The sequence below is a fragment of the Equus quagga genome, chromosome 16 (genome assembly GCF_021613505.1).
Source record: "Equus quagga isolate Etosha38 chromosome 16, UCLA_HA_Equagga_1.0, whole genome shotgun sequence".
NCBI lineage: Eukaryota > Metazoa > Chordata > Mammalia > Perissodactyla > Equidae > Equus > Equus quagga.
In genome coordinates, this window is record NC_060282.1 from 17023970 (window position 1) to 17048483 (window position 24514).

Consider the following 24514-nt stretch of genomic DNA (forward strand, 5'->3'; position numbering starts at 1 on the left):
GATCTCACCTCAAGATTTTAACTTAGGGGCCAGCCCTATGGCTGAGTGGGTAAGTTTGCATGCTCCAGCTATGGTGGCCTGGGGTTTGCTGGTTGAGGTCCTGGGCACAGACCTACACACCACTCATCAGGGCATGCTGTGGCAGCATCCGACACAGAAAAATTGGAATGACCTACAACTAGGATATAAAACTATGCACTGGGGCTTTGGGGAGAAAAGAAAGAGGAAGATTGGCAACAGACGTTAGCTCAGGGTCAATCTTCCTCACCAAAAAAAGAAAAACAACATGCCAATTTTAACTTGATTATATCTGCAAAGACCTTTTTTCTAAATAAGGTCACATTCATAGATTCCTGGGGTTAGAACATGGCTGTATGTTTTTGGGGGGCATCATTCAACCCAATATACCTACACAATCACTAATCTATTTTCTGCCTCTATAGATTTGCCTATTATAGACATTTCACTTCTAGGGTTTTGACCCAAGAATTTGGGTGGATGATAGTGCTGCTTACCTAGGGCTGGACTGAGGATCAGTGTTCTAGAATCATGAGTCCTTTGCCTATGTAACATTTGAGATGCATATTGGACATCCAAATGGAGATGTCAAGCAAGCAGCTAGATACATGAGTCTGGACATGTTAGTCTGGAGATGGAGAGTTGGAAGTTATTGGCACATAGATGGCATTTATAGCTATGGGGCAGAACAAGGTCACTTAGGGTGAAAGTGTCGGTAGAAAGAGAAGTAGGCTGAGGAGCAATCCCTGGAACACGCCAGGGTCAAGAGCAACCTTTAAAGAAGACTTAGAAGAACGAACAGCCAATGAGACAGTAGGAAAACCAGGAGAGTGTTTTCCCGGATGTCAAATAAAGAGCACTCCTAGAACGAGGGAGAAGTTCATTATCTCACATACCTTTGAGATCCGGAGGAAAACCAGAACAGATAAGTGAACATTGGGTTTGGCAACATTGACCTTATTAATTGTCAGATAGAAGCAGTTCTGGTGGAGTGGTGGGGGTGGAGGCCTAATCGAATGGGTTAAAGAGTAAATGAGAAGTGAGGAAGTGGAGACGCTGACCATGAACACCCCTTCTGGAAGTTTTGCCCTGAAGTGAAACAGAAAAATGGGTTTATAGCTGTAGGTGAATGTGTGTTCCAGAGAAGCTTTGTTTTAAAGACAAAAGATGAGGGAAGATGCTTTTATGCTTGTGGGAAGCATCCAATAGGGAGCACTTCAAGATGCAAGAGACTAGGGGTTAATTCTAGGAGTGATCTTCCTGAGCAGGCAAGATCCAAAGAATGTGCCTCTGACGAGAGCAGGAACCCTACATCTGTTGTAAAGGGAGAGAAGGCCCAGGGCTGGGTGCAGGTAAAGAAGGTTGTAATTTTCTCCAGCCAAGTGCTCCTGCTCAGGAGCTGGTGTGGATATTTGGCCAAGATCTGAGTTTAGCAAGAGTGAAATTTTGTCGAATTAGTAGGATGGAGAGAGATGGGGGCAAGCAGGTTAGTGTTTCAGAGGGAGAGATTCTAAGGCCATGGGGTTTAAGCTGGGTTCAAAGGGAAGGGAGGACATGAGAGGACTGACGGATAATGAAAAAGTGGTAGAATCAATGGTTTAGAGGTCCTGATAGGGTCAAACGACTGTAGTGGGGAAGAGTAAGAATAAGTGGTCTAGGAAGGTAGGAAGCGATGGCCAGCGAGGAGAGTGCTTTAATTGAATTTTAAGGTGTGGATATTATTTGCGATAACCAGGCTTTTGATTTTGAGACACCTTGAAACTTATGCAAAGACGAGGTGGCAGTGATGCAGCATCTCTCAGCTCTAAGGTCAACATGTCTGACCCTGAACTTGGCTAGGGCTTTGAAGGGGAAAAGCTTGAACTTTGGAGTCACAGAAACCAGAGGTTTGAATCCTGCCCATCAATTATCAGCTGTGTGACCTTGGGAAAGATACTTAACCTTCTGTACCTCCAGTTTCTCATCTAAGAAATGAGGATTAAAAATAGTTCCAGCCTGATAGAGTTATTAATGAAGATAAAGTGAGGTGGTCTATATTAAAGGTTTAGCACAGTACCTGGACCATGATAAGCAGTCAATAAAGGTGAGCTATAATCATCTTTGTTACTATTACTATCTATAAACTGGAGATAACAAAAGCTACTTTGCAAGGCTAAGAGGATTAAATGGGATGAAGTATGCAAAGTACTTAGCCTAGTGTCTTCCATGTGGTGAATACTAAATACAGTCGCCCTCTTTATCCATGGGTTCTGCATCCATGGATTCAACCAATCACAGATCCTGTGCTATGTTTACCATCCGTGGTTGGCTGAATCCACAGACGCAGAACCGCAGATATGGATGCTGACTAAGGGACTTGAGCATCTGTGGATTTTGCTATCCTCTGGGGATCCTGGGACCAATCCCTAGTGGATACTGAGGGACAACTGTAATTAGCTATTATTATAATTTGATCAGCAGACCAAATCATTTAACTTTATAGCAACTGGGAAGTGATGGAGGCAGAAATAACCTAAGTTAAGTTTCGCTTACATTCATGAAATAAACTAGATTAAGTTTTGCTTACTCGCTTAAATGGTTTTGTCTGCTTGGGGAATTTTCAGGCAGTCTCCATTTTATTTTAACAATATGCCACATTTTCTTTATCCATTCCTCTGTTAATGAAAACCTAGGTTGTTTCCATATATTGACTATTGCGAATAATGCTGCAAGGAACATGGAGTGCAGCTATTTCTTTAAGATACTGATTTCCTCTGGATATATACTCAGAAGTAGAATTGCTAGATCATATGGTAGTTCTATTTTTAATTTTTTGAGGAGTCTCCATACTATTTTCCATAATGGCCATACCAATTTACACTCCCACCAACAGTGTACAAGAGTTCCTTTTTCCCCACACCCTCACCAACACTTGTTATCTCTTGTCATTTTGGAACTCAGCATCCTAACAGGTGTGAGCTGACAGCTCATTGTGGTTTTGATTTGCATTTTCCTGATGATGTGTGATGTTGAGCATCTTTTCATGCACCTGTTGGCCATCTGCAGGTCTTCTTTGGAAAAATGTCTCTTCAGGTTCTTTGCCCCCTCTTTAATCCAGGTATTTGTTTTTTGAGATGTAAGAATTCTTTACATTTTTTGGATATTAACCCTTTATCAGATGTTTGGTTTGCAAATACTTTCTTGAATTCCATAGGTTCCTTTTTCATTTGGTTGGTTATTTCCTATTGCTGTCCAGAAGCTTTTTAGTTGGATCTAGTCCCAATTTTTTTTTTAATTTTATTTTCTCTTTTTCTCCCCAAAGCCCCCCAGTACACAGTTGTATATTCTTAGTTGTTGGTACTTCTAGTTGTGGTATGCGGGATGCTGCCTCAGTGTGGCTTGATGAACGGTGCCATGTCCACGCCCAGGATCCAAACCAGCGAAACCCTGGGGCACCGAAGCAGAGCACGCAAACTCAACCACTCAGCCACTGGGCCAGTCCCTGTTGCCTGTGCTTTTGGTGTTATATCCAAAAAATAATTACCAAGACCAATGCCATGGAACTTACCCCTGTTTTTGACTAGGAATTTTACGATTTTGGGTTTTACATTTCAGTCTTTAATCCATTTTGAGTTGATATTTGTGTACAGTGTAAGATAAAGGTCCAATTTCGTTCTTTTGCATGTGGATATCCAGTTTCCCCAACACTGCCTTTCCCCCTTGTGTATTCTTGGTGCCCTTGTCAAATAGTTAACTGTTTACGTGTGAGCTTATTTCTGGGCTCTCTATCCTGTCCTGATTTAAGTGTCTGTTTTTATGTCAGTACCATACTGTTTTGCTTATTACAGCTTTGTAATATAGTTTGAAATCAGGAAGTATGATGTTTCCAGCTTTCTTCTTCTTGCTCAAGATTGCTTTGGCTATTCAGGGTGTTTTGCGGTTCCATATAAATTTCAGGGTTGTTTTTTCTATTTCAGTACAGCAAAGGAAACAATTAACTAAATGAAAAGATAACCTACAGAATGCAATAAAGTGTTTGCAAACCGTATATCTCTGATAAGCAGTTAATATCCAAAATATATAAGAAACTCTTACAACTCAATAGTGAAAAACAAATAACCAGATTAAAAAATGGGCAAAGGACCTGAAGAGACATTTTTCCAAAGAATACCTACAAATGGCCAACAGGTATATGAAAGATGCCATTGGAATTTTGATAGGGATTGCACTGACTCTGTAGATAGCTTTGGGAGATGTTGGCATTTTAGCAATATTAATTCTTCCAATCCATTTATTTGTGTCTTTCACAGTTTCTTTCATCAACGTCTTGTAGTTTTCATTATATAGATCTTTTACCTCCTTAGTTAATTTATCCTCAGTACTTTACTGTTCACGATGCTATTGTAAATGAGATTGCTTTCTTAATTTCTTTTTTTGATAGTTCGTAGTTAGTGTATAGAAATGCAAAACTGATTTTTGTATATTGCTTTCGTATCTTGCAACTTTACTGAATTTGTTTACTAGTTCTAACAGATTTTTGGTGGAGTTGAGTCTTTAGGGTTTTCTAAATATAAGATCATGTCATCCGCAAACACAGTATTCCTTTCTGATTTGGATGCCTTTTATTTCTTTTCCTTGCCTAACTGCTCTAAGACTTCCAGTACTAAGTTGAACAGAAATGGTGAGAGCAGGCACCCTTGTTTCTGATCTTAAAGGAAAAGCTTTTAGCTTTTCACCATTGAGTATGATATTAGCTGTGGGCTTGTCATACACGGCCTTTATTATGTTGTGGTACCTTCCTTCTATACCTAATTTGTTGAGACCTTTTATCACGAAAGGATGTTGAATTTGTCAAATGCTTTTTCCATGTTTACTGAGATTATCCCATGTTTTTGATCCTTCATTATGTTAACGTGGCATATCACATTTATTGATTTGCATATATTGAGCCATCCTTGCATCCCAGAGATAAATCTTACCTGATCATGGTATGATCCTTTCAATGTGCTGTTAAATTTGGTTTGCTAGTATTTGTTGAGGATTTTTGCATCTATGTTCATCAGGGATATTGGCCTAGCAGTTTTCTTTCCTCATAGTGTCCTTATCTTTCTTTGGTATGAGTTTAATGCTGGCCTAGTAAAATGAGTTTGGAAGTGTTCTCTCATATTTTTTTTAATAAGAAGTCCCCAGCTCTGTATGATTCCAAAGCTAATGCTCTTGGCAACTGCTTAACACAGCAGTTGATAACAATAATAGTAATAGAAAGAATCTATAATTTACTGACTGTACATGATGTATTCCAGACATTCTACAAAACTATTCATGTACATTATCTCATTTAAGTATACAAACAGCTTTGGGAGGTAGGTACCATTATTGTCGGAATTTTGCCAAGAAGGAAATTAAGGCTCAAAGAGGTTAACTGGTTCAAGGATATGCAGCTGGTAAGGGGCAGTGGCAAGATTTTAGCCCAGGTTAATCTGACTCCATGTTCTTAACCTTTATTTACATGGTAAATAAAAAATTGGGTTACAGCTTCTCAATTTTCATAGGACTTTTCAGTCCCCTCACCTTCCATCTTTTCCTTAATGATCATATAGTTTTTTCTTATCTTGCTGAGACCTGGGGCAAGGTTAGCTGGTCATATTATGATGACAGTTTGATCCCTAGGATTATTGAGACTTTCAAATGAGACTATATCATAAAATGAGACTATATCATAAAATCAAATATTGATTGGCAGAATGGTGGTTAGCAAGGGGTGGGAGGAGAGGAATAGGGGAGTATTTCACCGGGTATAAAGTTATAGTTGTACAATATGAGTAAATTTCAGAGATCTGACGTACAGCATAGTGTCTGTAGTTAACGACAAGGCATTGTGCACTTAATATTTGTTAAGAAGGTAGATCTCGTGTTAAGCGTTTTTACCAACAAAACAAAACAAAAATAAAGGGACACAAAGGAACTTTTGGTAGTGATGGATACATTTATTACCTTGATTTTGGTGTTGGTAATATGAGTGTATACATAAGTCCAAACTTACCAATTGATATACATTAACTGTACAGTTTTTTGAAAACCAATTATACCTCAATAAAGCAGAAAAAACATTGACAGGCTACTTAATTTAAAAATTCAACAAATATATTGAGTGTATATATGTACAGGGTACTATGCTAGCTGCTAAAGGGATAAAAAGATGAATTAGACAGGGAAGCTTCCTTCAAGGTGCTTCTGAGTGAGGCAGCCAGGGTACTAGAACACAAGGAGAAGGTTCAGAAAGAGTGATGAGGAGGTTCAGAAAAACAGCTGATATCTTCCTAGAAAGTATCTCTAAGAGCCACCTCAGGAATGAGAAGGCATTTGGGCTGGGCCCTGAAGAAGGGGAAAGACTGCACATGTAGAGAAAATGAGGGTGAAGGTGCTGCAAGCAGAGGTGACAATATGAACACAGGCATGGACAGTGGAAGTCTTGGAGAGTACTAAGGAGTCGTGTTTGGCTCAAGAAAGGGAGAGTAATAAGAGATGCGGCTGAAAAGTCAGTTTCTAATAAGATCTGGAAGTCCATCAGTTAACAAGGGAAGCTATTGGAAATATAATTTAGAGGCAGGGAGAGGTAAGTTAGGCCATAATGACAGTCAACAAATCCTGATGGCTTAGAGTCTGTCAGAACCAGCCAGGATGGAAAGGAGGAAACAGAAATGAAAACATTTAATGAGTAGAATGTATAGCATTTGGCAAGGACACATTAGAAGTGAAAGAGGAGATCAAAGATGGTCCGAACATTTAGTTTGAGTTTGGAAGGTTTACAAAGGAAATATAGGAAGAGGAATGGATGTGAGGGGTAAGATGATATTTTGGGGACAGTTTAAGAAATAATAGCCAGGGGCTGGCCCCGTGGCCGAGTGGTTATGTCCGTGCACTCCTCAGTGGTCGAGGGTTTCGCTGGTTTGGATCCTTGGTGTGGACATGACACCGCTCGCTAGGCCACGCTGAGGCGGTGGCCCACATGCCACAACTAGAAGGACCCACAACTAAAAATATACAACTAGGTACTGGGGGGATTTGGGGAGGAAAAGAAGGGAAAAAAAATGAGAGAGATTGGCAACAGTTGTTAGCTCAGGTGCCAATCTTTAAAAAAAAAAAGAAAAGAAATAATAGCCAGAACCATTTTAATAATTAAAGCATGAAAAGATGTTCTAAATCCTAAAACTGTGCATAAATGTACTGGACACATGGATTATGCAAACATTGCTCATTAAAACACAAATCACATTCAGTACACCTTTCACCTAGTGAAACTAATAGACTAGCTATTAAAGACATTAACTAAACATTTGATTAACAAAATTTGGCTGTCTTTTGGAATTCATCTCCCACTCACCTCAGCTTTTCTTCTCAACCCATTATAATCTGATCTCAGCTCCCAGCACTTAACTGAAATTGCATGGCAAAGGTCATCAGTGATTTCCTCAGTGCAAACCCAAAGAGCATGTAAAAATTATTTTTATCAAGGTTGTACTTAGTGATAAAAGTCAAATTGTTCTACAAAGTATGTAATAAAAAAAAAAAGCAGTTCCCAACCTTGCATCTCCCTATTTTCAATTTTCATTTCAGAAAGGCAACTATTTTCAACTTTTTTAGAAGTTTCTCCTGGATATATAATAGGATTATGCCTATTATTTCTTCATTGCTTGTTTTTTTTACTGTGTTGGATATCTTCCATTTTTCCCCTGGATCTACTATCTACCCATCTCCTTGCTTTCTGTTCAGATAAACTCACCTGTATGGACCACCACCACGGGTTTATGAAGGGGTCCTCTGTCTTCTAGGTGAGTTTGTTGTTCTCCAGCTGGGAGAACCTGGAAGAGAGATGAGAGAGAAAAGACAGTGAGATGAGAATCTTTATTCCCCTGACTCCCTCCTTGACCATCTCCTCTAGCTGGCTGTGTCCTCAACTGGAGGTCACTGCTTTTCTCAAGGAGGCCTGCTCTATCTGACTCTCATTCTAGACTGTGGTCACCATGCACTGAACTTACCCCTTTAACAGTGCAATTGCTACTGAGCCCTGGGTTACTGCACTCTCTCTTGTGGCTCCCCTTACACCCACACCTTTGTAAACAGTCCCTTTGGAAATAAACCCTCCTCAAATTATCCTATTTAGAGTGTACTACCATCTGTGCCCCGTTGTGGCCCTGAGTGGTATGCTTACTATGACAGATAAGGTTTTACTTTCTTACTCCCATTTCCTCGGCCCACTACACATATACATATAAACACACACACACACATTTCTTGTCATGAACTGAAAGTTTGTGTCCCCACCCCCCAAATTCATATGTTGAAGCTCTAACTCCCAATGTGATAGTATTTGGAGATGTGAGTTCGGGGACATGATTAGGGTTAGATGAGGTCACGAGGGTGGGGCCTTATAAGAAGGGTCCTTATAAGAAGAGACGCCAGAATGCTTTCCTTCTCTCTCTCCACACTTGCACAAAGAGGTTATACAAGCACACAGTGAGATGATGGCTGCCTACAAGCCAAGAGAAGAGGCCTCCAAATGAAATCTACCTTGCTGACACCTTCATCTTCAGTCTCTAGAACTGTGAGAAATAAATTCCTATCGTTTAGGCCACATAGTCTACAGTATTTTGTTATGGCAGCCTGAGCTGACAAAGATACTTCCCCTCCGCCATCTGCCCAGTTTAGATACATTTAATTTTTGGTTAAATCAATATTCTGAATTATTATAATCCTGTAAATACTGTTTACCTGTGACATTTTAATTTATTATGATTTTTCCCTAATATAATTTTTATTTACGAGTTAATAATTGCCTCAGTCTTTATTTGTTTAGTTTTCTTGCTACCTATCACTAATCCATTCCCAAACTCTCCCAAAGAAATTTGTCCCCTTTCAAGATATTCAAATATATCAGAAAACCTAATTAAGTCCACCTCTTTGTCAGAGACACGCCTCTGAAAACCTTCCGTTGCCTTGCTCCCACGTAGACTCGTTGCTCTCTAGACCTGCCATCCTGCGACTTCCTATTTCCTGGATCTTCTGGTTTATTCCTTCCATTTGACGGAGCACATCTTCCAGTTTCTTCCTGATGCGATGTATGGGACATACGTATTCTGAGCCTTCAAGGTCTGAAAATCTACCCTCACGCTAGATTGCTGAATACAGAATTCTGGATTGGAAATAATATTCCTCAGAATTTTGAAGTTATTTCTCCATTGTCTTCTGGCTTCTAGCATTGCTGCTGAGATATCTGAGCCCATTGTGAAAGGAAATTTATTTTTACTGAACGTCCCTTGACAACCATTGACTTTGATGCTGAAATCTTTTAGGATCTTTTCTTGGTCCTTAGTGATCTGATGACAGCAAAGCACGACAATAGGCTTTAAACGGGGTCTCATTTCATCTAGAGTTCTGAGCCCTCAATGAACTCTCTCAGTCTGGGAACAAATGACCTTCACTTTGGGGGACTTTCCTTCAGACATTTCTTTGATGATTTTCTTCCTTACATTTTCAAAACTGTATTATCTTCTTTGACTCTCTTGCACCCCCGAACCTGATTCTCTAATCTTGTCATTTATCTTCTATTTTATATTTGTTATATTATCTATTGTCTACTTTTAAAGAAATTTTTCTCAATGTTATCTTCCAATCTTTTTGCTACATTTTTCATTTTGACTATCATGTTTGAATTTCAAGAAATGTCTTTTATTTTCTGGATGTTTCTACTTTTATAGACTCTTATTTTTTCCATAGATGCGGTATCTTGCCTTCTTTTGCAAAGACATTCATGTTACGCATTTTCAAAAGTTTTATTTTGTTCCCTATGTCCTCAGAGATCCTTTCTCTTTTTTTTTTAATGTTGGCTATTTTGGTTCTTTCTATCTTGAAGGCTTTCTTCAACTGACTAGTGATTTTAGGCTCTTGGCTCATATTTTGTACTTAAGAGAGAGACAACAAAAAGCTGTTTGGAAATGCTGTGATTAGCAGAGCTGGTTAATGGGTGGTTTCATTGCAGGGGGGTCTGGCTAAGCTCTTTTACTGGCTGCTCAGAGAAGAATCCTCCAAGAGTATGGCTACCAGTGATGGTGAAGCAGAGCAAAAGAGCAACGGGGATCCATGAGTCAGTCTGTGGCATTCACTTCATCCTTTTGTTTTTGGTATGCCCTCTTTGCCCTCAGGTATTCCTGGTGCCCCCAAGCCTAATGTCTCTCTACTAGTAAGCTTCTAGACTTCTTCTGGGGCAAGGAAGTGGCAATCTCCCAGCTGCATGGGACGTAGGAGGGGATCTGGGTTTATAAGTGCTCCTTTAAAATTTTTCACCTAGGGGGCTGGCCCCGTGGCCGAGTGGTTAAGTTTGTGCACTCCGCCGCAAGCGGCCCAGTGTTTCGTTGGTTCGAATCCTGGGCGTGGACATGGCACTGCTCGTCAGACCACGCTGAGGCAGCGTCCCACATGCCACAACTAGAAGGACCCACAATGAAGAATATACAACTATGTACTGGGGGGCTTTGGGGAGAAAAAGGAAAAAATAAAATCTTTAAAAAAAAAAAAATTTTCACCTAGATCTTCTGTTTCAAGCTCAATTATATCTCCACCTTCAGAGGTACTTGGGACCTCCAATTCCTGTACTTTCTTGAGGCTGTTGCTCAGATTAACCTTCTTCTAGGGTGTTTCATTCCAGCTCAGTTTTCACCTTTCGCTGCCCCACCAGGTTAGTTACCACTCTTCCATTTGCTTTCTATCATGTATTACTGTGTTGCTGTCGTCTCTTCTCCCATTAACTCTGTGCTTGCAAGGCTATATCTTTTTTAACCCATTACCTTCATTTTAGTGCACTTATAAACAATTCAAACAACAGAGACAAGTGCAAAGGGGAAAGTTAAAAAAAAAAACTAATATCCCAAGAATAATAATGATCAGTATTACAACAGGTAGACACAGTTCTGGCATCTCCAGTGATACGAACAGAGAGAAAGACAATGAACACCACAGTCCTCTGGTTTTCCTCCTACCCCGCTAGCTCTTCTGCCTCTGATGGGGAAAGGGACCTGAGAGGTTAGAACCCTAAGTCAGGAACTTGATGGATGAGAAGTGCAATCAGGGAACTGCAAACATGTGGGCAGAAGAAATGATTAAAGGTCCCACAAAGGAAAGCAACAATTTCAAGAATTTTAAAGTGGATTGTAATAGCTGGGTGTACGAGGTATCATAAGAGGTAGAGACAGCAAACAGCTTTGTGCCCTGCCAGCAACAGGGATGCCAGGAACTCTGCATGATGTAACCTACCGTGGACTGTTGATTCAGCAGCAATTTTTTTATGAGGATGAAGCTGATTGTTAACTGAGGCATGATGTTTGTCATCTTTAAAGGTGCAGAGCAGGCTAGGCCAAACCCATGCCAAGTTTGCCTTCTGGGTCCTCCTTCTCCCCCTCTTCCATTCCCGGAACAGCCTCCGACCTGCTGGCACTACCTCTTCAGTACCCTCATATTTCCTCAGAAACTTCCTCCGGCCACCCACATCTACACCTGTCATATTTCTCAGGAGCTCCACACATGGACCCCAAACCTCCCCCGTCTCCATCTCCTCTACGTATTCTTATCAGGCGATTTAAGTGTTCAGAGAAAGGGAGTAGATGCAGAATGCAGTTAATACACATTAATGTGTATTAAATGACAGGTAGCTCGGTAGATATCTCTTAAATTAGGGTTCAAAGCCATAATCCTAGAGGTTTGAGGTGTCCCTGGGAATTTGGATAATAATAGCTAATAGTTATTGAGCACTTACCATGTTCCAAGTGTGTTTGAAATGCTTGACATGTATTAACTCATTTAGTTTCACTAAAACCCTATTAAGCAGATACCCTTTACCTCCATTTAACAGATGAGCAAACTTAGCAACATGCCCTTATCCCCATCAAACAGCTGAGCAGCCCTGGAAAGGCTGAGTTATTAGCTCAAGGTTATACAGCTAGCAAATGGTAGAGTGAGGACTCAAACCCAGGCAGGCTGGCCCCAGAACTAATGATCACAATGCTGTCATCTGGGGCTTGATTGGGACTGGACAGTCCAAGATGGCCTCATGCATGTGACTGGTAGTTAGCTGGGGCTATTGGCTGTTGCCTCCTCCTCGACGTGGCCTTTCTAGCAGGATATTCCAGACTTCTTTATATGGCAGCTGAATTCCAACAGGGCAAACATCATGCCCAAAATTACCTTGAGGCAATGGCACCCTCCAAGTATACCAACAGAGAGGTTGTACCGTAGCTCACAGAAGAGACAGGCTTTATAGACCAAATTAAAATACTTGAATCCCATTGCTTATGTGGCAGCTTTAAAACATGTTCCCAAATTCTTTGGCATTGCTCTCATTGAGAGGCAGGGGTCTATATCCCCTTCTCCTGAATCTAGGCTGGCTTTAGTGGCTTGCGGGTAGCTAGTAGAATACATTGGAAGTGATGCTGCATGACTTCTTAGGATAAGTCAGAAAAGGCCATGACCCTTGTTCTTTTCAGACACCTGCTCTGAGGGAAGCCAGCTGCCATGTGAGAAGTCTGCCATGCTGGAGGGGTTGCACGAAGGTGCTCTGGTTCACAGCCCCAGCTGAGCTCCCAGTCAGCGAACAGCCAGCATCAACTGTCAGCCACATGAGTGTGCCATCTTGGATGTCCAGCCCAGATAATCCTTCAAATGACAGTGGCTGCAGTTGACACTTGATAAGAGATGCCAACAAAGAACTGCCCAGGCAAGCCCTTCCCGAATTTCTAAGCCACAAAATCATGAGCTGGCTATTCAAGACACTAAGTTTGGCATAATGTGTTCACTCAAAGAGCTGCACCAGTAACCCAAACAATTTATCAACTAATTTAGAACAGAGTGAGAAGCAAGAGGAAAGAGATAGGGTAGATATACAAGCTTAGGATAGGGTACAAGCAGGGTTGAGGGCCCAAAGCACCTAAATTTTGTTTTATGCAATGTTCATACATCCTATACCTCTCTGCTGTGCCAGTCTTCTCCACAGATGGTGTGGTTTTAAGGACCAGAGTAGAGAATAAGCAAGAGGGATTGACAAGATTGAAGGTCTTGGAACCAACATTCATTTGTTTTGTGTCTGGTCATAACTGTAGCTGGCCATTAGCTGGCTGAGTAGCTAGGAGTTTATCTGTTTTTCTTGTGCAGAGATAACATGAGGCCATGATGGGGCTAGTAGGTGGCCAATTTAGGCATGAAACAGTCATCAGTCTAGAGGTAGTACGATCCATGCCATATTAATATTTAAAGTTCACTTGGTCTACCTCTTTCTATCTAGCCCTTTCATTTGTTCCCTCCTTTTAATCTATGTTCAACATACATCCACTTATTCTAGGTGCAACATGTCTCATAAGCAAATCGTGTCTACGGTTTAGTTTTTCCTATTTTCTATAGCAGAATGGAATATTCATAAATCATACAGCAAACATATTACAAGCCCCAACGAGCAAGCACTTATCAGATCAGGTTTGTGATCTCCCATTTATTGGCTAAAGCAAGTCATATAGCCAAGCCCATAGTCAACATAGTCAAGGTCTACACAAGGGAGTGGATACCATAAGGCATGATACATTGGGACCACTATTGTAATCAACTACCACTAATACCTAACTAGGAAACGGTTGACCCAGTTATCACACTTTCAACAATCTGTTTCTGGAGCTCACACACAAAACTGGTGTCCTACAGACTCTTGGGAATGGGTTCTTACTGAGGAACTCTTCCAAACCTCACTTCCCAGGCCTCACCCCCAGCCCAACGAGTCAGAATCTCTTGAGGGTAAAGGATAGCGTGGGGAGGGTGGTGGTAATCCCAAGAACTTGAGACTGAAATAACTCTGCAGAGGATCCCAACACACACTGGGGGTGTAAAGCATTTCAAAGACAAGAAAGACACAGTCTCTACACTCAAAGAACTTGTATTTCCCACAAAGTGCATTCTTAACTGTCATTATTACACTAGAGGGCATTGCTTTGAAATTGAAAAACAAAAAATTACTTTCCATGTTTCTTTAAGTTAGAGCAGTGGCTCTCAAACTTTTGTGTGCATCACTATTAAGTGGCGAGCTTGTTAAAACACAGACGACTGGGCCCAACGCCCAGTTTCTGATTCAGGAGGTCTTGGGTGGAGCACACCAATTTGCATGTCTAACACGCTCTGCTGTCCAGGGAACTATACTTTGAGAACCACTGAGACAGTGCAGCAGGAGGATTTAGTGATAACATTCCTCCTTTGATTCACATTTATATTTTGCACTTACATGTTTATAGCACATCCACTACACACAAGGTCTTGGGCTGGGTGCAGCAGCGGATATAAGGATAGGATTTGGATCTTGATTACACTTGAGCAGATTTATTCTCTAAGTGGATCTATTCTCTAAGACAGGAAGCCTTAGTGTCATTAGATAGGTTCAGATAAAGCTGAGATCTCCTCTCTTACGAAGAGAGAAAAGTAAAGCTTGGAGTAAGAGACCCTTTGAACTGGGCCTTGAAAGATGCCTAGGACCTGGACATGCGGAAATAGTGGAGAATCGCAGAATTCTTTCTGCCTTGGCATAGAGAAAAAAAAAAACCAACCTTGACAAACACCCCTAAAAGGGCTGTGACATTCTTGCCTCCCGCTTCAGCATTAACAATCTGCAAGCTGCTGGCATCAGAAAGTGGAAGGGTATTCTCGGTGTCAGGGTCTCAGTCTCAAATCCTTCTGAGGAAGGGGTAGAACCGGCCTCGCCCTCTCTTTGGAGCTCCCAAACGGGGTGCCTCAGAAACCCGAGCGTCTGGCCGAGGCCACGGTGGGCGGCAACCTGGTAAAAGGCGCGGCTTGGGCGCTTCAATCCCCAAAAACCAGAGCAGGGAGCTGCGACCCCGCGAGGTTTCGAGCGGTAGCGAGGCTCTCCGGAGCGGCCTGGCTGGTCTCCTCCTGGTCCGTACCGGGCAAGGGGGGCCGCACGCTGGGGCATCATTCAGAATGAGCCCCAGATTTAGGCATGGCGCTAGGGTGGGCCGGGTGGCAGCTGCACGACTCGGCCGGGAGAGGGGCCCACAGTTCTGCGTCCCTACTCTCCTCGCTGGAAAGGTAGGGAACGCCGGCACGAGCATGGGCCTCCTCCCTCCACCTTCGCTCACCGGAGGGGGTGGGGACGCGTGTGCACGCTCCTTCCTCGGGAGGGACCGCGGTCCGCGAGCCTGAGGACTGCGCCTGCGCGGCCCCGCCCCCGCCCCGCCTTCCCCGTTCGCCCCGCCCCGTTACCCCTTATATCGCCGCTAGGGGTAGCGGCGGCAGCTGCGGCCTGAGAGCGCGGCTGCTTTGAGGGCAAGGGAGCTGCGCCGAGAGGGGACGAGGGCAGGCAAGAGGTTGGGAAAGCCGGCGGGAGAGGAGGGCGGCGCCGGAGGAGGGCGGCGCGTGGCTGACTCATCCCTCTGGAAGACCAGACTGACAGACACCAGCCCTCGCCGAACCCGCCCGCCCGCGCCGTTCCTCCTCAGCCAGCAGGCGCCCGCCCGCACCGCCCGCCCTCTCCGGGAGCTCTCCGGGCCCGGCCGCCTCACAGAAAGTTTTCGTCGGCGGAGCGGCCGCGGGCCTTTTGGAAGGGAAGGGGACGGAAGAGGAGGCGACGGCCGCGCGGGCCCGGGGAGTGCATGGTGCCCGGCGCCTCGGCTGCCTGTGAGGAGGACATCGGGGCGGGGTCGGGCTGAGCCCAGCTCCTGCTGCTTCCCCCGGCCTCGCCGGCCATCGCCTTCCCGGACGGCCGCGGGGGTCCCCGCTCCTCAGCCCGCCATGTCCCGGCTGCTGCCGCTGCTGAGGAGCCGGACCGCGCGCAGCCTGAGGCCGGGCCCGGCAGCCGCGCCCCGCCCGCCGTCCTGGTGCCGCCGCGGGCGGGGGCTGCTGGCGCTCGCGGCGCCCGGCGGCCCCCGGGGGCTGGGCACGCACCCCAAGAAGGAGCCCATGGAGGCGCTGAACACGGCGCAGGGCGCGCGCGACTTCATCTACAGCCTGCACTCCACCGAGAGGAGCTGCCTGCTCAAGGAGCTGCACCGCTTCGAGTCCATCGCCATCGCCCAAGGTAAGGGGGCGGCTGGGGGCGAGCCCGGGCCCGGCGCCCGCCCCTCCCCCCCGGGAGCCCTCCTGCCCCGCGCCTGGGCCGTCCGAGGGGGGGAACTTTGCGCCTCCCCAGTGTCCCCGGGGCAGGTAGGACAGGCGCGGCGCGTGCCAGGCCGCCGGGGCCAGCGCTTGGCAGCTTCCTCCCCGGCTGCAGAAGCCCAGATTGCCAACCGATCGTGTTTTGCTTTTGTTTGGGTTTGCCGGGCACCTCCCCTCCCCGGGCCTCCTGTCCCCGAGCCGGGGCTGCGATCTCGCGGCCGTGCAGCCAGGCAGGTGCCTCCTCCGAAAGTGCAGGGAGGCGGGGAGAAACTTTCTTGAGGGGTTGTGCAACGGGCATGTCTGGGCGTCCAGGAGAAGGGAGCTCGCTTCCTAAGTCAGAGATGCTCTCAGCTGCTTGCGTGCGCGCGGACCTGGTGGTTTTAATTTAAGGAAACCTTTTCCTGGGAAATGGAAAGGATGGACCAAACCGGTCACTGATACAGATACAGACTTGCGAGCCCGTAGAGGTTCGGGGCTGCACGAGTTCAACTGCAGCGTTTGTTGTTTCCCCCGGAGGTTGAAAGAATGCTAAATCAGAAGGGGTTTTTCTGGGATTCTGTGGCTCTACAGGAAAAAGCAGAGTGCTGCTCGAAAGTAATTTGGGACGGTGAAAGCAAAGCTATTTTTAAGTTAACATGTTAAAATAGGATATTTTTAAAACGGGTGCAGAATGCTGGCAGGTCAGAATTGGAGTCTGGGAGAAAAAGCTAGAACAGAAAATCAAAGGGCCGAAAGGAGCAAATGGTTAAATGATTCAGTCTGAACGTATTTTGCCAGACAAAATACATTGCTGCTATTTTATGTTACGTTCTGATGTCTTTGAAAGTTTCTTTTTTTTATGTCTGTTCCCTCGCCTCCCCAAGTCGGTAGGTACAGAAACATTCCATAGATTCCTTAGGTTTAGAGCACGTTGATTTGGAACGTGGCATTTGGTTTGCCAGAGGCGCTTAAAGGGGTTCTTTGGCCTGTGTATAGGGATGGAGGAAATTATCTGCCTCATCTAAGCGTGACTTATCCATTACTCCTTCTGCAGAAACTTTTTATTAGTTGTGCCTTTTAACTGCCTTCTTTCTCAGTTCGGGGAATTGTGGACCAATTTATGGTATTGGGAGATTCCAGACTGTCTACCCACAAGGCTTTTACAGGAAAAATGTAACATCGCAATCAATTCAGTTGTTAAGTGTGTAATCATGATGTTAGAGGAAGTCATAATTAAAATACTGGTGTATTTGTAAGCTATGTGTGCACTCAGTGTGCAGTTTTAAAATACTCAATTCTGAAAATGTACTCCTTGGAGAACAATATAGACAGTCATATGCTGGAGCGTTAATTTGAGGAATCTTTGTCCATGGGCGAGACTGTTTGAACACACTTTTGGCCTTTTCTGAGTCCTTTCTTGGAAATTCTGCATTAATGTTGTTAGAAGTTTGGAGAGCCCTGTTAATATGATTTAATGACAGTTCTTGCAAAGCATGTGCTGCGATACAACTGGGTAAACTTTACCTTCTACTTTCTTGCGTTAGCACATGCCACACGTATTGCACTATAGGGTTGCTACATTTTCCAATGAAGATAATATTTTTAAATTTAACATGGTTTTGGATATTCTGGAAAGGACCTATAAAGTTCAGTAGTGGACATCAATTAGCATCAGTTAATCTTAATAAGTATGTAAGATAAATGAGAGAGAAGTTAGTAATTTAAGTTGTCAATGTTCAAGATAAACAGGCAAGGCTATAGGAAGCAAGTGGTAGTCAAATGCTTATCTCCTGTTTATAAGCTAAAGAACTTCAAAATTTACAGCAACATTTTCACCACTGTTGATGACTCAATTATTGCCTTTTGACTCAGATGACAGTTGATGATGTTGCTTTAATTTTTAGTACAGTCTTAGTATTCCCTATTGTTTTCAATATCAGTACATACAGTTCCTATGGCGATAACTGGAATCATCACTAGTAAACTACTTTATTTGTTGATCATTGAAGGCAAAGAGGATTTTACTATGTTGAGAATGCATACAGCTCATTCCAACGCTGAAATTAACATTTTTCCCAATCAAACAAATGAAAAACTCCCATGTTTTTCCCACGTACTAAATGTGTGTGTCCTAAGTACACTATCTAATGAAATGAATTCTCTTGAAAGGGCTGTTTCTTATTATAGGAAATCTTATGTGTTCTTGGAAAGGGTGCTTGTATGAGCTAATGAAGTGTTTTGGATTTGGTGTAGAAACATTACAGGAAAATAATCATCCAGGCTTTGGTATGGTCGTGGAATCCACTGCTGAAATTTGATACATTTGCCCTTATCAGTAGGCATTTGATATAGTCTGTGATGGGATAAAGCTTTACAATCATTTTGTAATAGATAAGGCAGACTTTGTGGGATGTCTTATTGTAGTTAAATAGGATATTGTGATTTTTAAATTACAAACTGATTTCCTCCTCAGTTTTAAAAAAGTTGATGTGATCGACTTATCTGTTCAACCTGTTCTCTCTTCTTCCAGGAACAGTCCATATTCTTCTGATAGTACATTGTTGGTTCATTGTTTTTCCAAGTAGGACTGGCAAGCTGACATTATTAACAGTTTCCTTTTAATTTTCACCGAGATTTTTAAAACAAATTTGCCTCCCAATTTTTACAGTTAGTATTTCTAATTATTATTATTGTTATTATTTTGAGGAAGATTAGCCCTGAGCTAACATCTGCCGCCAGTCCTCCTCTTTTTGCTGAGGAAGACTGGCCCTGAGCTAACATCCATGCCCATCTTCCTCTACTTTACATGTGGGATGCCTGCCACAGCGTGGCTTGACAAGCGGTACATAGGTCCGCACACGGGATCCGAACCGGCGAACCCCGAGCTGCTTGAACTTGTGAACTTAACTGCTGCGCCACTGGGCTGGCCCCCTAAAAAGCTAATATTAAAGTGGATACCTAGAATACTTAAAAACAAATAAGATTTTCCATGGAGTTCTGGTCCACTAGGGATCTTGGACTCTTGACAAGAGTATCCCCATTTTTCTCTGCCCATTGATCAGCATTATGAGAAAGTGGCGATTCTGTTAATATATGAGCCTCTGGGATGAATTGGAGATATCATGGCTTTTGCTCAAAGAGAATAAGGAAGAGGGCAATAGAAACATGTCATACTTCAAATTAAGATACATGAATAAAGGTGTTTCACTGCCTTTAAGAGGAATAAGGGAAGTGTAGCCCCAACTAGACCCAGCAAGAGGAGAAGAACCAGAATGAACATATGAAGTGTGAATTGAGTCAGGAGGAGTGAGAGGTAGATAATAAGCTGAGAGCTTCTGTATCTTGGGCCTAGATAAGTTAAATGAAGCTTTGCTACGATCAGTTATTTTACCAATATGGAAAGAACCTAATTATAGCAGTATATTCCAACAAGCTTAATTCTGAATCCTTTAGAGTTACTGGGCATATTGGAGAAGCCCTATTACTAGGAATTACTGCCAGCAGAAAACGGATAATGCAAATAGGATTTATTTTCTTCCATTATAATATGGATATATGCTATTTAATACTTTTTAATTATCACTTACATATAACTTGATGTCCACAGTTATGTGTGACTTAAAACAATAACTATTCCATTACATCTCATGATTTTGTGGATGGGTCAGGAATATAGGAAGGGCTCGGCTGGCTGATTTGTCTGTTTCATGTGGTATCTATGGAGCTCACTCCATAAACGGCTGGCACATGAGCTGGTCACAGGGTCCAAGATGGCTTCACTCACCCGTCTGGCACTTTGTTGGAGATGGCTAGAAGGGGTGGGCTCCCCTGGAGCTGTTGCCCAGAGTAGATGTCTGTAACCTCATTACCATGACAGACTTAAAATGGTTGTGAAACTTAGATGATGGATCTGGACTCCCAGAGAAAATGTTCCGACAGGGCTACGTAGAAGCTGTAAGACTTTGTCTTAGTTTCCTATTGCTGGTGTAACAAATCACCACAAATTTAGTGGCTTAAAGCAGCACAAATTTATTCTCTTAGTGTTCTGGAGGTCTGAAGTCCAAAATAAGACTTAAGGGGCTAAAATAAAAGTGTCAGCAAGACTCTTTTTTTTCCAGGGGAGAATCTGGTCCTTGTCTCTTCCAGCTTTTGGCACTCTCTGGTTCCTGGTCATATCACTCTAATTTCTGCTTTGGTTGTCGCATCATCTTCTCCTTCACTGACCTTTTTGCCTCTCTAGTATAAGGACCCTCCTGATGACATTTAGGACCCACCTGGATAATCCAGGATAATCTTACTCTCTTAAATTCCTTAACTTAGTCACACCTGCAAAATCTGTGCCATATAAGGGAATATATTCACAGGTTGGAGGATTAGGATGTGGACATATTTGGGGGATATTATTCAACCTACCAAAATTTGTTAAAGCTAGCCTTGGAAGTCCCAGAATGTTCTTTCTGCTGCATATTGGTCAAACAAGTCACTAAGGCCAGTCTAGATTCAGGGGAAGGGAAATTAGTAGGAAGTATTCCATATGCATGACCCTAACTAATAGTTGTAGTTTATTCCTTTATATCACTAGGCTTTTAAGAAGTTAATAATTTCTGTTGGGAATCTTGTATTACGTCTTTCTCTATTAATGCACACCATTAGCAAATTAGGTTTTTTGTTCGTTTGTCTTAAGGCTTTTGAAAATTCCTTCTTTTACTGAGTGCCAGTGTAGTGATTCCTTTATCTATTGAGATGTCTAGGACTCTTTCCTCTATATCAGTTTTCTCATTCTGGGCAACATTGACATTTTGGGCTGCATAATTCTTTGTCATGGGGGCTGTCCTCCACACAGGATATTTAGCAACATCCCTGTCCTCTACCCACTAGCGGCCAGTAGCACCCTCCCACCCTCCTCACCCCCACTGTGTCAACTAAAACTGTCTCTAGACATTGCCACATGTTCCCTGGAGAAGACGTTGGGTGGGGGGAAGGGGAGGAGGGTAGCAAAATCACCCTGCTAGAGGGCCATTGCTTTATATGAGTGCTATAGGCTGTATCTTCTTCAGTCCTTGGGCTTGTCTCTCCTCTTTTCCTGTCATCCATTGACACTTGCAAGTATCAGTGTATTCTCTTTGCTTCTAGCTCATTTGCTTTATTTTACATTTGTTTGTCTCTGTATAGGGCCAGCGGAGTGACTTTATTAGATTCCTCACCTTATTATCAAATAAATGAACTTTGTGGTAACTGTTGTCCTTGATTGTGACGTTCTTTCACTCTAAGTTCTTGACTAAATTCTAAATACTAGGCACTTTAAAAATATGGCTTCCAGATAAGTCAAACACTGCTATAGTTTAATTCACCAGTAATTAATTTGTTGTTGTTCATCTCAATAGTCACTATTTGCTTACTTTTTATAGCAGTTGTGACAAGCAGATTTTTTTTTGAGGAAGATTAGCCCTGAGCTAACATCTGCCACCAATCCTCCTCTTTTTGTTGAGGAAGGCTGGCCCCAAGCTAACTTCCGTGCCCATCTTCCTCTCCTTTATGTGGGATGCCTGCCACAGCATGGCTTGGCAAGCGGTGTGTAGGTCCACACCTGGATCCAAACACGTGAATCCTGGGCTGCCGATGTGTAACATGCGAATTTAGCCACTGAGCCACTGGGCCACCCCTGTGACAAGCAAATTTTTATAAACAAATTTGTAGATAGGAAAATTGAAATAATGTAAAGTCTGCAACTTTATAGACTTATCCAAAGGGTCGAGTAGAACTAAAGATAGCGAACTTGAATGTTGGGGATGCTCTGATATTGAACCATTATTAGTGGTGATTGTTTCAGTTTTTCTAAAAATAGTGATGTTTGCATAACCATACTCTTTAGTGATTTTCTTTGGCATGTCAGAGTGTAAAGCTATCTGGAACAAATAGGGACTAAATTCATAAGTGCGAATTTTATTAGCATCTTGGTCAAGTCAGCTGAGTTAATCAGTATGTAGATTTATAGGACTCCAGCCTTGTCATTGACTCATAGGTTTAGGTCTGCTTTGAGTTAAGGAAAAGAGCCACATAAAAACAAGTAGTTATATGTTAAAATATAATAATTTAGTTACCTTAGACCATCTGGTAAATAAGAGAATCTTCTAGACAAAGGACTTTCAGGTAAGAAAATGTCATTCCCCTTAACCTGTGAAAGATTTACTTTAATAGCTTTTGATGGCAACATATTTGAACGTAGTACATTTTTCTCTGCCTTAGTAAAACTGTGAGTACAATTTAGCTTCTGTCAGACGTTAGAGTCCTTATATACTGTATTTTAATACAATAATTTTCTTTGGGGCTCCTTCTATTTGTAGACATGCCAGTCATCACACCAAATGCCTCCAAAACACGGCCAGTTCACTTGGCATGCTTTTCAGACTGTGTCATAGTGGTGAAATGTGTGGGGCTTATTCCTCCCCTCCCCCTTCATCCCCCCTCCCGCCCTCAGACTATTCTACTCTGTTCTCATTCATCAGTTGTGGTTGTGGTAAACTTTTCTGCTGTGTAAGGAAGTCTGCTTCTTGGCATCCCTGTTATTGTTTCTGATGTCTGCTCTTTGTCGCTCTTCCGTAGTGTTTCTTATTTTCTTCTTTTTGTTTCATTTTCTCTCTCTCTCTTTTTTTTTGAACCCCCTGTGCTTCTCGGTAGGGTTTAATTCTTGACAGACTTTTTAAGGTCATAGACCTCTACTTTCTTTTGTCTTTCCAGCTAGCCAGTTGCATCTATCACATTGTTACTGATCTTTGACTCTTCAGATCTCACATTGAAGCCCTTGTGAATATTTTTGCTAACATCAGGATGATGGCTGTTCAGAGGATCGTTGTTTTAAGTACCTAAAAGGTAGTTAACTGAGGCATTACTACTTACAGATCCTAAAATTTCAGGGAATTTCAGTTAGAGTGGTGTTCTTACTTGGTTTAGTTTAAATTTCCTGTCTTTCTGAGTTTGAGGATAGATTATTTAGTACTTTTTGTGTTATTAAAAACATTTGTAATTTTAAAAACAGCCCGCTATTTTGTAAGACAGTTTCTGAATTTCTACTGTATAATGGTTCTTGTATTTTATAGAAGACATCCCATTGCTAGTACTGTTGTTGTTGTTGCTGACGCCATCTTTACTACCATTACGTAGCGCTTATTGAACATTTGCTTTGTGCCAAACATGCTGAGCTAAGTGAGTTTTCATGTAATTGTTTTGTTTACTTATCTTGGAGGGAGAAGGAATTATCTCTATTCTATAGATTAGGAAACTGAGGCTAAGAGGAGCTGGCCTGTGTGGCAGGCACACACAGCCTGTGTGGCAGAGTGGAGTTTTTATCTTAGCTTTGTTTGATTCTAAAACCCCTGTTCTTATTATTGCACCTTTCTGAGTACTCATACCGGGGATTTTTAACTCATGCCGGGAGAAAAGCTATCACCTCAAATTCTAGAAAATCACTTGTCCTGGTAACATATCTTAGTCTATCTTTTGTATTTTTGCACATTATACAGCATTCAATACAAAAGCAAATATGGCATTGTTTCTTTGAAAATAAGGGAAATCAAAGTAAAATCATTGTGTAAAAAAGTTTATAATTGTGTGAGGATTTTGAAAAAGTCAGAAAACTAGTATTTGGAACTTCTGTCTTAAATCTGTAACTTTTGTGCTAATTTTCCTTTAGGTTTTTGGATGAGGTTTTTTGTTTTGTTTTGTTTTTAATATCTAACATACTATTCATAGAAAAGCTTTCCAAACTTTGAAAATTTATTTATTTAACAAATATTTGTTACTCTCCCTACCATAGAATAGACACTGTACTAGATGTTTGGGGTACATCAGAGAATTAATTTAGCAAAATACTCTTATGAAGGTTATATTTTTGAGCGAGGAAAGATATTGAGCAATAAAGTAAATAAATAAATAATTATGGTGGGTGCTATTAGGAGAATAAACAGAATGACACTTACTTTAGATAAAGTGATCTGGGAAGGCTTTGTGTAGGTGATATTTAAGCTGAAAATTGAGAAGCCAGTCATTCAGATAGCTGAATGAAGCTGGAGGAAGAGCGTTCTGAGAAGAAGGAAAAGCAAATACCTAGACCCTGAGATAGGAAGGGACTTGGCATACTGTAGAATTGACAGAAGGCAAATATGAGTGGAACGTAATGAACAAAGGGCACAGTGGAGTGGGATGAGATGGACAGGTAGGCAGAAGCCAGATTAGTCAGGGCCCTTCTTGGTAAACCATATGAAGGCCATTCCAGGGTTTAAACATGACGTGAAATAATGGGATTTAAAGAGCATTTGGGCTGCTGCTGGTGAACAAATTGGAAGGT

General features: G+C 42.5%; 2 protein-coding genes across 4 annotated transcripts in view; one reads left to right on the forward strand and one right to left on the reverse strand.

The window, feature by feature from the left end:
- The window catches only part of TRMT12 (tRNA methyltransferase 12 homolog), a 51183-nt gene extending 35974 nt beyond the window's left edge, over positions 1 to 15209 (reverse strand). For all 3 annotated transcript variants that reach the window (XM_046642150.1, XM_046642147.1, XM_046642148.1), the window contains exons 1-2: positions 14628 to 15209; positions 7781 to 7859 (exon numbers count right to left, since the gene is read on the reverse strand). The gene's annotated coding sequence lies outside the window, so the exon portion shown is untranslated. The remainder of the gene's footprint in view (positions 1 to 7780; positions 7860 to 14627) is intronic.
- A 142-nt stretch (positions 15210 to 15351) lies between these two features.
- The window catches only part of TMEM65 (transmembrane protein 65), a 47646-nt gene continuing 38483 nt past the window's right edge, over positions 15352 to 24514 (forward strand). Inside the window, exon 1 of the mRNA XM_046642167.1 lies at positions 15352 to 16114. Within this exon, the coding sequence (XP_046498123.1) occupies positions 15829 to 16114 (286 nt within the window). The 5' untranslated portion in view covers positions 15352 to 15828. The remainder of the gene's footprint in view (positions 16115 to 24514) is intronic.